General features: G+C 48.2%; 1 protein-coding gene across 1 annotated transcript in view; it reads left to right on the forward strand.

The window, feature by feature from the left end:
* The window catches only part of WNT5B (Wnt family member 5B), a 90,360-nt gene that overhangs the window by 62,159 nt on the left and 13,204 nt on the right, over positions 1 to 14,997 (forward strand). Inside the window, exons 2-4 of the mRNA XM_006258286.4 lie at positions 8,086 to 8,240; positions 8,326 to 8,573; positions 14,602 to 14,894. Coding sequence (XP_006258348.2) covers positions 8,086 to 8,240; positions 8,326 to 8,573; positions 14,602 to 14,894 — 696 coding nt within the window. The remainder of the gene's footprint in view (positions 1 to 8,085; positions 8,241 to 8,325; positions 8,574 to 14,601; positions 14,895 to 14,997) is intronic.

Raw genomic sequence — 14,997 nt, forward strand, 5'->3', positions numbered from 1 at the left:
TCTTCTTGAACTCCCCTCTCCCCATGGTCATGGTCCCTTAGGGCCTCACTGACAAGCCTCCTGAGCTTGTCAAAGTCGGCTTTCCTGAAGTCAAGGACTTCCGTGTTGCTGACTGACTTGCCAGCTTTTCGGCGGATGGTGAAGGTGATCAGCTCGTGGTCGCTGTCACCCAGCTTCCCATCGATCACTAGGTCGCCGACTAGGTCATCCCCAGTAGCCAGTACCAGGTCGAGCAGCGCTTTGCCTCTCGTTGGCCCATAGACTTCTTGCGTCAGGTAGAGGTCATCCATGCATGAGAGGAAGCTTTGCGACTGCTCAGATTTTGCTGAGCGATCCTCCCACGAGATGTCCGGGTAGTTGAAGTTACCCATGACAACCACGGTCCTGGAGCACGCGGCCTCAGCCAGTTCCCGGGCAAACTCCTGGTCATTTATTACCTGATAGAATCTGAGATCACATCTGTGTGTTCAACAGGTCTCTAGCAGAGCAGGGAGTGGTATTCCTTATATTATTTGAGGGATCCTTTAGTTTATATAATCAACTGTTAGAGGCAAAACCTCAGTTCCCATTCTCAGCTGCTGGTAAATGGGGAGGAAATTATGTTCATCTAGTTTACTCTCTTTATCTCCATTTTCCCTCTTTAAAAGGTTAATCTGATCAATCCTCTACCTCAGTTTAACACACATGAAAGGTACCAGGTAGTTGGCCTTAAGGACTGGAATCATTTGTGTATAGAACATGTATGGCAGCTGGCAGCAGCACTGCAAATTTCCCAGCCCTGTCTTAAACTAGAGGTCAGTCCTGCTTGATATGATGCATCTCTTCTCTAGTGTGAAGAGAGCTCTGAAGCCCTCTGAAGAGGGGTTAGTTAGTGGAAATTGGTAGCTTCTGTGACTGGAAACTAGACTGGGACTCTAAATACGAACAGTCAGATGGTAACATTTTACTTTTTAAAATACACGCATTTAGTAATTTTGTAGGCTACACGTACACATTTTGTGACTGATTCACAATCTTAAATGGTTGATTCATTTCAGTAAATAAGACTAAGTAGTTTTCAGTCTGGGTTTAGAGTGAATATACAGCTCTCCCAAAAATAAAGGCATTCTCACAGCAACAGAAATAAGTAAAGTTCAAAGGCTGGGCTGAATGCATCTCATCCATGGGTCCAGCATGCCTAATTCAGGTCTTCTGGACCTATGCTCAGCTGGGGTCTTGTGGAGGAAATGTGGAAGCGGGACTTAAGTCACCTACAGTCAGACTGGAGGAATGACTGAATGTAAATGCATCCCAGACTGGTGTACAGCGGTCATACTGTCTCTCCTGCTCTCAGATCCTGATGCTGAGGACACAGCCCTGATGCTCTGAGCCCTGGTGGTTCTTAGGTAGTAGGCTGTTCTAGGAAAATGTTGCAGTTACAGGAGCACCTTGGCTATTTCAGTTTAAGTATGAGTCAACAATTTGGGAAGAGAAAAGGTGTTTCAAAATTTCCTTGCCACCCAGCCTCCAGGGCTTGGCAAAGGAATAGAGGAACAAACAATCAGTCCTGGCCTTCATTGACTTGCCATGTGATTTTGGGAAAGTTGCTGAATCTCTTTGTGCCTCAGTTTCCCCATTTGTAAAAATTGTTAAGAAAAGGAGGAGGAGGTAGTGGTACTTAATTGGAGGTAAAATAATTGGAGGTCTAGGTAGAAGTGTTAAGCATTAAGATGACCTTGTATTTTTATCCAGCTTTTCTGACTGGAGTGTTGTTTTTTACTGAGTCTCTTAAAGTTTTGTCTGAAGTTTATGGCATTGGACATGATCAGTGACTGAATACTGACCTACACGGACCCTGGCTCTGATCTACTATGGGAATACACTATTGAGCTTGCATCATGGGTTGTATAGGGTGAGTGTTCCTTCTTGGACCAGTAGGCTTGGGTCCTGCCATAAAATATGCCAGCTTTATCCCAGACTTGGCCACATTTAGTAGATGAAGTGATGCTGTTGCAGATGATCTTGATATATGGCTTGTAATATATTGTGATTGAATGGGATTATAGCCAGAAATGTTCACATGCACCTGTACACTTCTGTACTTCAGTCAGTAAGAAGCAAGCTTACTCAAACAATTATGGCATTTTTAAGTACACTGGTTAAAAATGGTGTATCCTACCTAGTATCTGGATCTACATGGGTTGCTTTTAACAATATTATTTTTTTCACTATATACCTCCATTCTTTGTTTACTTGATTTGGCATCTCGGAGACAGCTTAGCTTTCTGTCGCATGGTTTGCTGAGTCTGGCAGGTATAGCTTGGCATTTCCTACAATGTATGACAGTAAGACTGAGTAACACAGGCCAGAGGCAGCACAGAAAAGCAGAAGAGTAAGGAGAAGCAAGGTAGTAGGGAAAGAGAATCTAGATATGCCACAGAGGCTGCCTAGTGCTGAGGTGCAGCAGGCACACCATGAGCACCCCTAAAAAATGAAAGTGGTCTACACAAGTACCAAAAGAAACAGAAGCAGAAATGTGTGCAGAAGCAGTTTGACAGGAAGAACATCCCCTGTTTGTGGAAATGGACAGATTATATAAAGAAGCAGGGGAATATCATGGCAAGGCAGCCAGGTCTGGAGGATCTGTGTCTGGAGATATTTCCAGGTGATTTTATAACACCCTGATTAAATTCAACCTGAAGCTGGAATAGTGCAGTCAGCTCTAGTAGTGTTTGGCTAATAAAACCTAAAGACAAATAAAACAAAGCATTAGCTTAGATTCGGAAAAATTCACAGGGAAGAATCCACGGTTGCTACAGAGCTAGTAGATGAAGAGTATCCATGAGAGCAGTTGAAGAGCACAGGCTAGGACAACCAGAGGAATCAACAGCTAGATAGAGTTCTGGGTGGTAGAGATACTGTGGCCTCAAGAAATGAAAAATAAATTAATGAATGCCTACTTGTTCTTACATAAGCTTAGAGGAAATAGTGGGAGGGCTAGTTTAGACATCAATCCTGAGTCTTCCACCAAAAGAGTGGTAAAAACAAGCGGCTGCTGGAACCTTGTCTACACCAGGGCTCAAGGCACCCCGTGATGCCTCTCATAATGGAAATTCAGAGTTCCTGTGACAGGCAGAGATTGCAGCATTCCGCTTTCAGGTGAGTATATGTGAGTCTCCTTTCTAGACAATGGATCCCTAAGAATCCTTGCTGGTTCCTGATTTCTTCATGAGAAACTTTATTCATCAGGGGAAAAAAATACGTGTCTGTTGCCAGTACTGGGAGGGACAGAGGGAGTCATCTAAATCACAGTACGTGCGTGCTCTCGGATGCATTGGATAAACCTGATCTGATCTTAAGGGAGGAATGTGTCACCAGTCCCTCCCAGTCCGCAAGAAACTGAACAAAATGCAGGAATGATGCAAATTGCAATGGAAAGAGATTTTATTTTTTTTCTTTCACCTCTGTTTACAACCCATGATAAGGCTATGTGTCACTGTTGGGGAAGCCCCAAGTGCAAAACAAAGAGGATAAATTTGTTTGAGCAATTCTCTTTCTCTAATTGCTCAGGGCAAGAGTTCAACTTTTTTTCATAATGTGTGCCAAATCTTAGCAGATGAACATGCACAGTCCCTGGCCTGTCTACAGCCATGGAACTTTCATCTTCCTAATGCAGCAGTAGGAATACTAGGAAAGTAGTGATGGATTTTCCACTGCATTTAATGAAAAAGAATGCAGTTCTTAAACTCTGATGCTTCAAGTTAGTTGCCTGAATCCATATTCATTATCTCTGAAAATCAGGCCCCTTATTTAGGTATCTAAATAGGACTAGAAGTGCCACCGTAAATTATCACAAGTTATTTTTAAAAAGTTTGCAGTAAAGAACCTGAGGAGAACTTCAGAAGCAAGGAAGAGAGTTTTAAAAACATGACCTAATAGCTTCTTGCAGACCTCCACCCAAGTGATCTGCATCTGAAAGTTTGGGAGCTGCTGCCAGGGGTCAAGCACTTTATCTGAGACCATAAACACAATCAATAAAGAAGTTATCTTCAGGATCTGAAGGGGGAATCACTTTCACAATTCACATTTTAAGTAAACAGAACTGTTGGGCTACCTACCTCTGTGCAACTGTAATCACAGCAGAAGTCACAGCTGCAGGGTTGCTTCTTTGGAGCATCTGGTACTGGCCACTGGGTTTTGTTTGGTTTTGGTGTTCTGTTACTGAATTTCTGTTCCAGAATCTGTGAGCCAATATGCTGCTGCGGTGGCCTGTATACAAGTTAAAGAACACTGAGTACTGCAAATTTGCTTTTCAATACATTTATTTGTATCTACAGCAGACTTCAATAGGCAGTTACACTGGCAATTTACAGTGAAGCACTAAGTCATACTAAAGCTGATGCAGCTGTCTGAGATCTAGGCATTCTAGAGTTACTATTAAAACAACATTGCTAATGTCTGTCTTTATGTATATTTTGAAGGTTTGGGTAGACTTTTGAATGCTAAATCTGTTATTTTATGAGTTAGATTCACTAATAAATAAAGTTTAAAGAAAAGCATTGCAAAAATGAAAGCCAGGCCGTATATTTTTATATAACAAATGCATTACTTCAAAGACAACTTTAGTTTTCAGATAACACGTTTAAAATGTTATATCATACAACTAGAACAATGCTGCAAAAAGACACGTGCAGTTAAAAATAACAGTGCAAGAGGCTGCAATCTAGTCTATTAAAAGCAGGGTTTCTGTGCATTGATTTGTTAATATTGAGGAAGAAATAATAGGTTTAAATAATTCTGGAAGCTGCTGAATACTTCTCATATTTCAACTGAAATTTAAAATAGTGTTGTTTTTCAAACATTTTGTTCTGTTCAAGTCTAAGATGGTTTCATTCTAGTGAAAGCTGCTGGATTACAGCAGTACTGTACTTTAGTTTACAGGACAGGAGCAGAGGCAGCAATACAGTGTACTCCCTGCTGCCTTGCCTGTGCCTCAGCCAGGAGGCAGAGAACTCAGTGTCCAGGCCTACTTGATCCTTGTCCTTTTGGACAAGAGTGCCAAAAGTTGACATATGTATGTCACAGGCTGGAAGGTGGGATAGGGGTGTGGGGGGACAGGCAGCCAAATTGTACTCTACAATACCCAGTAGGAACTGGTGGCAGAATATTGGGGTGGATGTCTCAGCGTTTTCGCCACTATGGCCATTTCTATGGTTCTGAGCTTCAAAGTGAAGATCACTGCTTTGTTTTCAGATACTAGCTATTGGGATACTGCTAGTGAAATGTAGGATATTTCTCAGTTACTCCTCATCAGCAGCTTTGTTTAAATATTAATAATTAACCATTAGGAATGTAATAATGAATGCTTTTGACTTGTATCACCTTTCATTCAAAGATCTCAAAGACTCTAAAAACTTTAAGGAGCTATGCCTAACAGCTACAGTATGTTGCAAATTAAGGCCTGGACCTAAAGTCAGAGAAAGTCTGTTAGTTCCCACATTGTGCCTTAGATTTCTGCAGTTTGTATGCCCACAGATACAGAAGTTCACATGCATGTCCTCTCTGTGAGCCTTTGTGAAAATGTATCAGCTATTCCATTCCCACTTGGCCAGTAGGAAGGGTCAGGAGGATGACTTGTGGGGAGCTCATAGTTCATGCCACTCCCAGATTCTTCCAGGACAGGGCTCTCTAAGAAGTGTTGGGTTATGATAGAGCTGAGAGTTACTCCTCTCCTGGCATAAATCTTTCTTTTATATGCTAGAGTGAGGAGGGGGGGGCAAAATATGGCCTGCAGGCTGGATCCAGCCTACCAAGGGATTCTGTCCAGCTTACGGTCAGTCCCTTGGACCCACCTGACCCAGGCGTGGGTGGCAGTCTGGGCAGTGGCACATGTAGCCAGTTCAGCTGCCCTGGGGCATGGAGCTGTCAGCTGGTGCACAGTGCAGCCCACCCTATCCCCACGCACAGCTCTTGGGCATGCTGGGAGCTGTAGTCTGTGGGGCCAGGCAGCACGGAGGTGGGGTGGGGGTAGTGTGGTAGCCCCCACAGCAGCAACCCAATTCCAGCTGCCACTGTGACTGTTGCCATTGCTACCGCCAGACCCGGCCCCAGCTCTGCTGCCCAGGCACCCCGGCCCATCCACCCTGCAGTCACTGAGGACCACTAGACAAAGCAGGTGGGCAGGCAGGGTCTCCATGGAGACTGACCTGGGAAGCCTGCGGACAGGGTGCACTTGGCTGGGTGGATGGGATAGGGCCACGGGTGAGGAACAGCATCTGGGAATGGGACAGGCAGACTGGGCCAGGATCATAGGATAATGACAGCACAGGACTGGGGCCCGGGGCCCGGGGCAGAGCCACGATCTGCTCCCTGCATCTCCCTGCAACTGATAGGATCAACTGGCACCTCCCCCAACACTAGGCAGTCTAAACAGCTGTCATGGGGAGCCAAGCCTGGGTCAGCACCTTAGCCCCACCCCAACAGCTCACCAATACTCCTCAAGTGGCCCTCAGCCCAAATAATTGCCCACCCCTGAGCTAGAGCACAGTGCACATGGACACTCTTCTTTCTGTCTTTCTTCACTGCTGTGAAAGGGGAGGGGAGGCTTTCAGTAAGCAGGCATTCTCTCCTCCACCAGGGAAGAGGGGTTTCTGTACCTGAAGCTGGCTGGAAACTCTTTTGGCAACATCATACCCCCTCTATGCTGATTCCTCACTTGTCATGGAAGAGCCACGCATCCGTGCACATCTTCCTTCCTCCCCAGCCTGGAGAGAGAAACTTTCCAAGCTGTCTATCACCTATAGAAACAGACCCATCCTGTCCCCTTTTCCCCCCTTATGGCCCTCCATCACATACAAGGACATGGTAGGAAGAGGGAAGGGATATAATATGTGAATAATGTAGCCCTGTTTTCTACCAACATGAACCATGCTGTGCCTGGGCAGTGTATCTTGCCTCCTTTTGAGGTTGCGGGTCTCACAAAGCCTTTTTTGTCCTGAGACTAGTTCTGGCACTTGGTAGCCTCACATCTGCCGACCAGGTGAGACAGGTCCCCAGGTGCAGGTACAGCACATCTGGGCTGTGGAGGAAGCAAAGTCCGGTACAAACAAACAGAGCAACTGCACCATAGCGGGTGAGAGGGATTTGATAAAAAATACTTTGGCGGTCTGAACTGCTGAGCATGATGATTAATGTTCCCGGTGGTGTTTATGAGACCGTATGAAAGGCAGGTCCCTGCAGAGCTTGGAACAGACCCCGTGTGGTCACAACTTGGCAGTCACTGGAGGGGAACCCGGCGTTCAGCCTGCTGAGGCCTTGCAACCTCGCTGCAGAACTGCAGCTATATGGCAGCAAGGTCAGGCCTGAGCAGGTGACGGGGCAGGTGGTTGTAGGGGCACCGGGAGGCTGTTGCTGGAGGGGTGCCCTGGCTGTGGGAGGAGAGAGGGCACGGGGGGGGGGGAGAGGTTGAGCAGGCCACTGTGACCAGGCACTGGGGTTCGCAGGAGGCCTGGGAGGTGGTGGGGGTGATGGGCAGGGAGGCAGATTGGGGGGTCTGCGGAGGGAGCTGGGAGGGGAGAGCGGGAGGGCATGTGGCTGGCCTTCCTGAGCAAGGACGGGGGAGGCCTTTGGACACCAGGAGCGCTTTGAAGCCCCCTGTGCCTGCGCCAGCTCCCCACCCCCTTCCCTCTATAAAGCCATTAGACTCTCTCTGGTGCCAGCCCTATCTCTGCTGCATCTCTGCCCCCACCCCAGCAGCCGGCCCCCTTGTGCCTGCCTCCAGCCCGGGGGGGGGGGGGCCGGGGTAGCGCGGGGTCCTTTGAAGGGGAAAGGCTATTTGGGGCTGTTTGCGGGCTGCCGAGGAGGGCTACCCATTTCCGAGGGGGCTGTGCATGACAAAGGGCAGGGAGCGGTTTCTCCCTTTGATCTGGGGGGTCCTCCCTTTCCCCTCACACGCCCCCCAGCAGACCCTGGGCGAGGCGGGGCGGGGCGGGGCGGGGCGGGGGGGCCCGGGGCGCGGGCCAATGAGAGGCGGCGGAGGGCGCCGCCAGCAGGTCCCGGGCCTGGCCGGGCCCGCGCGAGGCTCCCGTGTCGCCGCTGTTGTTGCAGGGAGCCGCGCCTCGCAGCCCGACGGCAGTGAGACGGCTGGTCCCGGGGCGCCGCGGGCGGCAGGGGCGCAGGATGGGCGGCGGGGCGCGCCTGCTGCTGGGCGCTGCCCTGCTGTGCGGATGCTGCCCGCTCCCGGCCGGCGCCGGCTCCTGGTGGTGAGTGCCCGACGGGGGGCGGAGGGCACCGGGCACCCCCTCCCTCCCTCCCTCCCGGCCCCGCTGACGGCGCTGCCCCCCGCAGGTCGCTGGCGCGGAGCCCGGTGCGGCGGCCCGAGCTGTACATCATGGGCGCGGCGCCGCTGTGCGGCCAGCTGCCGGGGCTGTCGGCGGGGCAGCGCAAGCTGTGCCAGCTCTACCAGGAGCACATGGCCTTCATCGGCGCCGGGGCCCGCCGCGCCATCCAGGAGTGCCAGCACCAGTTCCGCCTGCGCCGCTGGAACTGCAGCACCGGGGATGCCGCCTCCGTCTTCGGCCGCCTCGTCCGCATCGGTGAGCGGGGCCCGGCGGGCGGGGGACAGACCCGCACCTCGCCCCGCACCTCGCCCTCCTCGGCCCTGGCCGGCTGGGACAAGGGCATGGCCCGGGCTGCTCCCCCAGCAGCACTTCCCCCATCCCAACCCACCCCCATCATAGCCCTGCATTGCTCACCCCATCTGTGACTCCCCCCAGCCACCACTTCCCCTATCCCAACCCACCCCACATCCCTCTTCCCGAATCGCTGCTCTCCATCCCTCCCCCCGCATCAGTTCCCCTAGCCATTGCTGCCCCTCCACATCACTTTCCCATCCATTGCTCTCCCTCATCACTTGCCTCCATCACTGCCCCTCCAGCCATCACTACCTTCTATCCCAACCCATCCCCTCCATCCTTCCCCCTGCATCCCTCCCCCAGCCATTACTGCCCCGACAATCACTTCCCCATCCATCACTTCCCCCCAGCTATCACTCACCTTCCAGCCATTACTTCCCCCAGTGCTTTCCCCCTGAACCATTACTTTCTCTGCCATCGCTAACCCCACCAGCCATCACTTCCCTACATTGCTCCCCCCACCCTGACATTGCTTCCCCAGTGCCAGGAGTCAAGGACCAAAGACTAGGTGCAGAGGGAGCCCTGAGGTGCTGCATTTGTCCAGTCTCAGAAGGAGCAGGGTGCCCTGAGGGAGACATCCCTGAAGCAAAGCAAGAAGGCTCCTTGCCCGGATGGGCCAGCAGGCACCCATGCCAGCACAGGTGGAGTGGCAGCAGATTACTGCCCCTTCCCACCTGGTTGGGGTGCTTCTTCCCTGGCCAGGACTCCCTTGGGGCTTCCGAGAAAGCTGGGTGGGTGCCTTGCTGGGCTCTTCCAGTCCCAGAGGAAGGAACGTCCCTGCAGGGCAGGCACAGGAGCTGCACATGAACTGGGAGAGCTGAGAGGAATCCGTGCCTCGGGAAAGGTGGCTTTGAGGAGTATGAGAGAAAAGCCCCCCTCCCCACACCCCTGCCTGCACCTCTGCTCTTCCCTCAGTTGGATCCAGGGCATGACAATGACGTTGCAACAACGCAGCAAGGGCAGAAAGAGCAGGGGAGCATCCAGTGTACAGGCAAACTGGGAAGAGGGATCTGAACTAGATAATGAAGGATGGGGTGAGGGCATGGGAGGTTCTTCCCCTCTTGGAATTAATCCTGTTACTTGAATTAGGTCCAAATTTGGGTTGAGGGAGGAAAAGTGGTGTGTGCTGGGTCTGCAGTTAGGTGCCAGGGATTGGTGTAGCTCTTGCTGGGACTTCAGTGGGTGTTTCTGCTTTCAAAGGCTCCAGTACATGTAGTGGCATGGGAATGTATCTAGGCCCCTGCTGGCGATAAGGTGTGATGGTTGGTGGTGACATGATTTGTCACTTCTTGGCCTTTTGGCTCAGATCAAGTTTAGCTGCCACTGAAAGGTTAATTTCTAAGCAAGGGACTTGATCCTGGCCCCTTTGCCTTAGTCCTGTGGCAAGTAGGAAGCAGTTTTCCATTTCAGGTTCGTATTCCCATCCAAACTGAAAACACTGGAAAAGGAATTTAGATATGTGTTGCCAAAGTGAGCTTCAGGGTGTCATGAATTTGTTGACCAATATTATCTAGTTCAGCAGTTCCCGAACTTTAACAGATTGCACACCACCAATTTAAAACTATACAACCTTAAGTACCACCAGCAAATCTTCAGTTCAACCTTAAGTACCACCAGCAAATTTTTGTCATATAAAGTAATTATAATAAATCTGTTAACGTGTACCGCTGACAGGTTGTCTGAGTACCAGTGGTGGTACCCATACCACAGATTGGGAACCTCTGATCTAGTTCTTTGTGATGAGTTAGTGCATAGAGTGATGAGATTTCTGTTGTCTTTTTCTCCTGAGGCATATGTAGTTTTGTCCTGTCTGGTTTTTCATTTGGGAATCTTTTGGAAGTTCAGATAAACTAAAAATATTTTGCTTCTGTTTTATTTTGGAATAGAAAGCAAACCATTTTGGTCTCAGGAGTGGCATGTTGGTTGTAAAGTTGTCTTTGTGCTGTGTACTCTCACTTTCATCCTCTAGGGCCCAGGTCAGGACTATGTAGCCTTGTTTCTTTCTGATGTTCTGGTGGCTTGAAGGTGATAGAAACCAAATGTATTCTTTTGTAGGGGAGTACCCCCAGTGGTAAAAGGGCATGCCAGTGTGTGGGTAGGGGAAAGCAGAGATAAGTATTGGGAAAGTTATGTGCAGAATACAGCGCTCTTAAAAATACCGGGCTGCCTGCTGCAAGTGGGATATAAAAAATCCCAGCCCTAGGCTGTGCTGAATTATGCAGGGAGCTGAACCAGTCTGCTCTAGTCCAAAATCAGGCAAGGTACAGGTGGTGTGAAGCTGCCCTTTCCCTTCACTCTCATATGACTGCATATGACAGCTTGGTTTGGCTGCAGGTTAGAAATCAGGGGTCATAATTTATGGTTAGTCTGTATTCAGTGAGTCTACCTTAAGTTTTGTGTATTTTACAGTGGTGAAGCAGTCAGATTTTGTGGAAGAATTTCAAGCACTGAAGCTTGTCTTTTATTCTTCCCAGTGACTGTGTTTCTGTGAGCGTTGTTTTTAAGTTTTGGTCTAGCCTGGTCTCTGGTTAGTGAGGGACAGAAATTACCCTTCAGAAATTGCATCCCTGTGCTATCAATAGAGAACTCATACATTCCTTTCGACTGCATTTCTTCAGGGGAGGCATAAAGCAGCAGATAATATAGCATCACAGTTTGCTGCTGGGAGTATATTCTGAGAGGAAACCATATTCTGTCCCCACCCCAGCATAGTTCTGCCTGCCTGGCTGGGCTGTTCCCTGTTACCAACTCAGCCCTGTCATTTCTGGAGTTGGTAGGTTTCATGAAAATATTCTGGGTCTTGGTTTGCTTTATGTTTTCCCCTTCCCTTTTTCAGCAGGGGGCGGGGGGAAGAGCGACACAAAAAGGTAGAAGGAACTGGTAAGAAAAAAATCAGAACAGTTCTCATATTTTTTTTGTTCAGTTGGAAACTTTAAATAAAGCAAACACTTTCTATACAAGATTTGAAAATAAAAAGCACTTTTCCTTTAGAATGACACTATTTTATCAGCTCTAGTTACCTTTGCTTTACCCTCCCCACTGAGTTCAGTTCTGTCTCCTCTCTCCTCTTGTTCAAGTCCCTTAAATTTGTTCCCCATTTGAGACCAGAAGGGCACATATACAGCCAGTATTTTTCAAGTATTCCCCATACTCATTGGATCGGTCCCATCCTAGGATCCCCATGGTGGGTTATTCTCCATACTTTCTGTGGTAAGCAATGACCATTGGAGGGCAGCAGAGCTTCAAAGAGGAGGCACCAGAGCTCCTCCTACGGACATAGCTGTTCTGCCAAAGCTGTAGTTTGTACCATTATAGTAAAACCTTTCCCTACAAGCCAGGAGTGTCACAGATACAGCCTGTGATCTGGATCCACAGAGCCCCATCATCCAGCCCCTGGTGCTGCTCGTGGGTCCTGGAGTTGACACAAATGCTGCATGAGGTGTGTGCTGGATCATCCGGCACATGGACTGGCCCCAAGCCAATCATCCTGCATACAGGGCCTGATGAGTTTGACACCCTGACTCAAGCAAAGCAAGGCATACCAGTAAAAGAACAGGTTTGCCATTATAAATTAATTGCCACAGTGATATTGGTTAAGGTTCACATCTCTTCACACCCCACACTTGTCAGCCTTGTTGGAAGAACTCTATAGTGTACAACTTGGCTTCAATTAGAGGAGTTTGCCTTGAAACTTTTCTCAGTTAGTTTGGTGCCCCTCACACTCCTGCCTTTGTCTTGGGTCATTAGCCACTAAACTGGTGATAAGTTGATAATAACAATGGTGCAAAATGTATATGCATTTTGGAACAAGGGGACACCCAAAGCACTGACACAGTCCTATTGAGGGAGCTTACTGGCCTCCTTTGTTTATGAAGTCTACCCAGGGTATTATTTATTTATTTATTTATTTATTTATTCAATTTACATGACACCCTTCCAAACAAAGGCTCAGGATAGCTTACAATAAAAATGGATAACTTATGAAACAGTAGAATATCAAGAGAACAAAACAGCTCAAAAGCTGTAAAAGAGAATTAGATTAGAATATAAACAGTAGTTCAGCTTAGCTTTGTTTGCTAAACACCTGCCCAAACAGGTAGGTCCTACAGTGTTTCTGAAACCTCTGGTGCACATCAAGGGGGGAGAGAGAGCTGAGGAGTGACTGCTGAGAATGACCTCCCACACATTTTCGCCAAGCAGACTTGGCGCACTGACAGTACTTGTAGGAGGTTGCTCTTGGCTGGCCTTCGGGTTCACTATGGGGTATAAGGGAGAAGGTCGTCCCTTAGGTATGTAGGGTCCAGACCATTTAGGGCCTTATAAATCAAAAACAGCACCTTGAATTGCACATAGGAAGCTCTTGGGACCCAGTGCAGCTCTGGAGCACTGGAGTTATGTGGTCAAGGCAACTTTCACCAGAAGGTGAGCTGCCACATTCTGCAGCAGCTGCAATGAATGTATGATGGTCTTCAAGGCCAGCCCTACATATAGCACAGTGGAGTAGTCTTAACTTCAAGGTTACAAAGCCATTGGTGATTGGATGACATTACAATATGATTGAGAGTATTAGGGGTTAATTTGGTACCGGGGATCACTCTTGTAACTCTTCATGTTTAAAATACTCATTTAAATGAAGCATCAGTAATAATCATTGTCTAGAATCTGAAGGCTGTTTGTTGGCATGTAAGTAATGACTCGGAGAGTGTCAGTTCAGTACTTTGTTGTACTGAGTGGTGACAATACAACATGTAGATGGAGACATCCATACCCCAGCAGGCTGTAATGTCAGCTGGACAGTCAATATGACTCAGATAGAAAGCAGGTCATCTGACAAAGCAAGCATTGAGTTCCTCCCCATAATGCTCTTTATGTTTGTCACTAAAGTCTCTGCTACATGAGGGAATTTATGGAGCAGTTTAACTTGGGCTTTGTCTACACAAGAATCCTTATAGCTTATATGAATAAATGGAATTCCTTGGACTAGTAGAATACTATAAATATAGTTATATTAGGTCTTTGGTGTAAGAGTAGCTTGTTTTGGTTAAGGTTAAAGCAATTCCTAATTTATTTAAACAAAAATAAGCTGGGTTTTAACTGATATTGCGGTGTCCTTTTAGGGTTTGCACCAGTTTAGCTGAACTCATTTGAAGTCACCTATAGTTAAATGGGAGCAACTTTCTTGGGTAGCCAAAGCCCAGTTGCATGCCCTCTTCACTAATTCATTCACACCAGATACGTCAACAGTTGAATTTTCATAGAGAACAGACTGCCTTCTCCCTTTGTGAGTGTTTCCTACAGGTTAGAAGCATACTGATGGTTTGTTGTGGGATGAAGGTTTGGCTATTGCTGTCCACACTGCAGCTGTTTTGTGGACCAAGGGCCTCAGTCTTCAGGGCTCTCAACAGGGCAAGTGCTATTCTTATACAAATAATAATGACCTTTGATCAGCAGCTCCTATACACACATGCTTCTCATCCTCCCTAAAGCAAGAGATTACAAATTTTTTGCGGTGGGGTGGGCAGGTTGCTGCGTGTATAATTATTAGGGAACTTACTTCTTGACTCTTTTCAGGCCTCAGGTAGGGTCCCAGTCCCTGCTAAAGTATGCCAAGGGAATCAGAATTGTTATTGGTACTAAGACTATTGGGGAAGGATAGTTGGATTCATGGGGTTGGGCACCCTAAATACAAGCAAAATGGAATGTGAACCTGTGCTATGGGCAGCTCCTGTTTGAATTACCCATCTTGTCATAGCCTGTCAACCAGGGCAGGATTGTTCCTTATACTCTATAATCCAATGCTTGGTTCAACCCCTCAGCCCACACCGTCTTCAACTGCTGTACATGCTGTTCAGTCTCTCTCTGAGAGTGGTTGTATTTGTCAACGGAGGTTAGTCTTTTGCTGATTTTTTTCATCTTCTCTCCTTCCTAGGTAGTCGAGAGACTGCATTTACTTATGCCGTTAGTGCTGCAGGGGTGGTGAATGCCATCAGTCGTGCTTGCCGTGAAGGAGAGTTGTCCAGCTGTGGCTGCAGTCGGACAGCGCGCCCTAAGGACTTGCCTCGAGACTGGCTGTGGGGTGGCTGTGGCGATAATGTGGAATATGGCTACCGTTTCGCTAAGGAGTTTGTGGATGCCAAGGAGAGGGAGAAGAATTATGCAAAGGGATCAGAGGAGCAGGCTCGCATGCTCATGAACTTGCAGAACAATGAGGCTGGCCGCAGGGTAAGATGGCTGCTGGCCACTTCCTTTTTTTGGAGCAGAGACAGATCAGAAATTCACTGTGTGTTCATTATGAGTATTAGGTTATGGAGGGACAGTTAGTTAT

This window comes from Alligator mississippiensis, chromosome 4 (assembly GCF_030867095.1).
Source record: "Alligator mississippiensis isolate rAllMis1 chromosome 4, rAllMis1, whole genome shotgun sequence".
NCBI classification, from domain to species: Eukaryota; Metazoa; Chordata; order Crocodylia; family Alligatoridae; genus Alligator; species Alligator mississippiensis.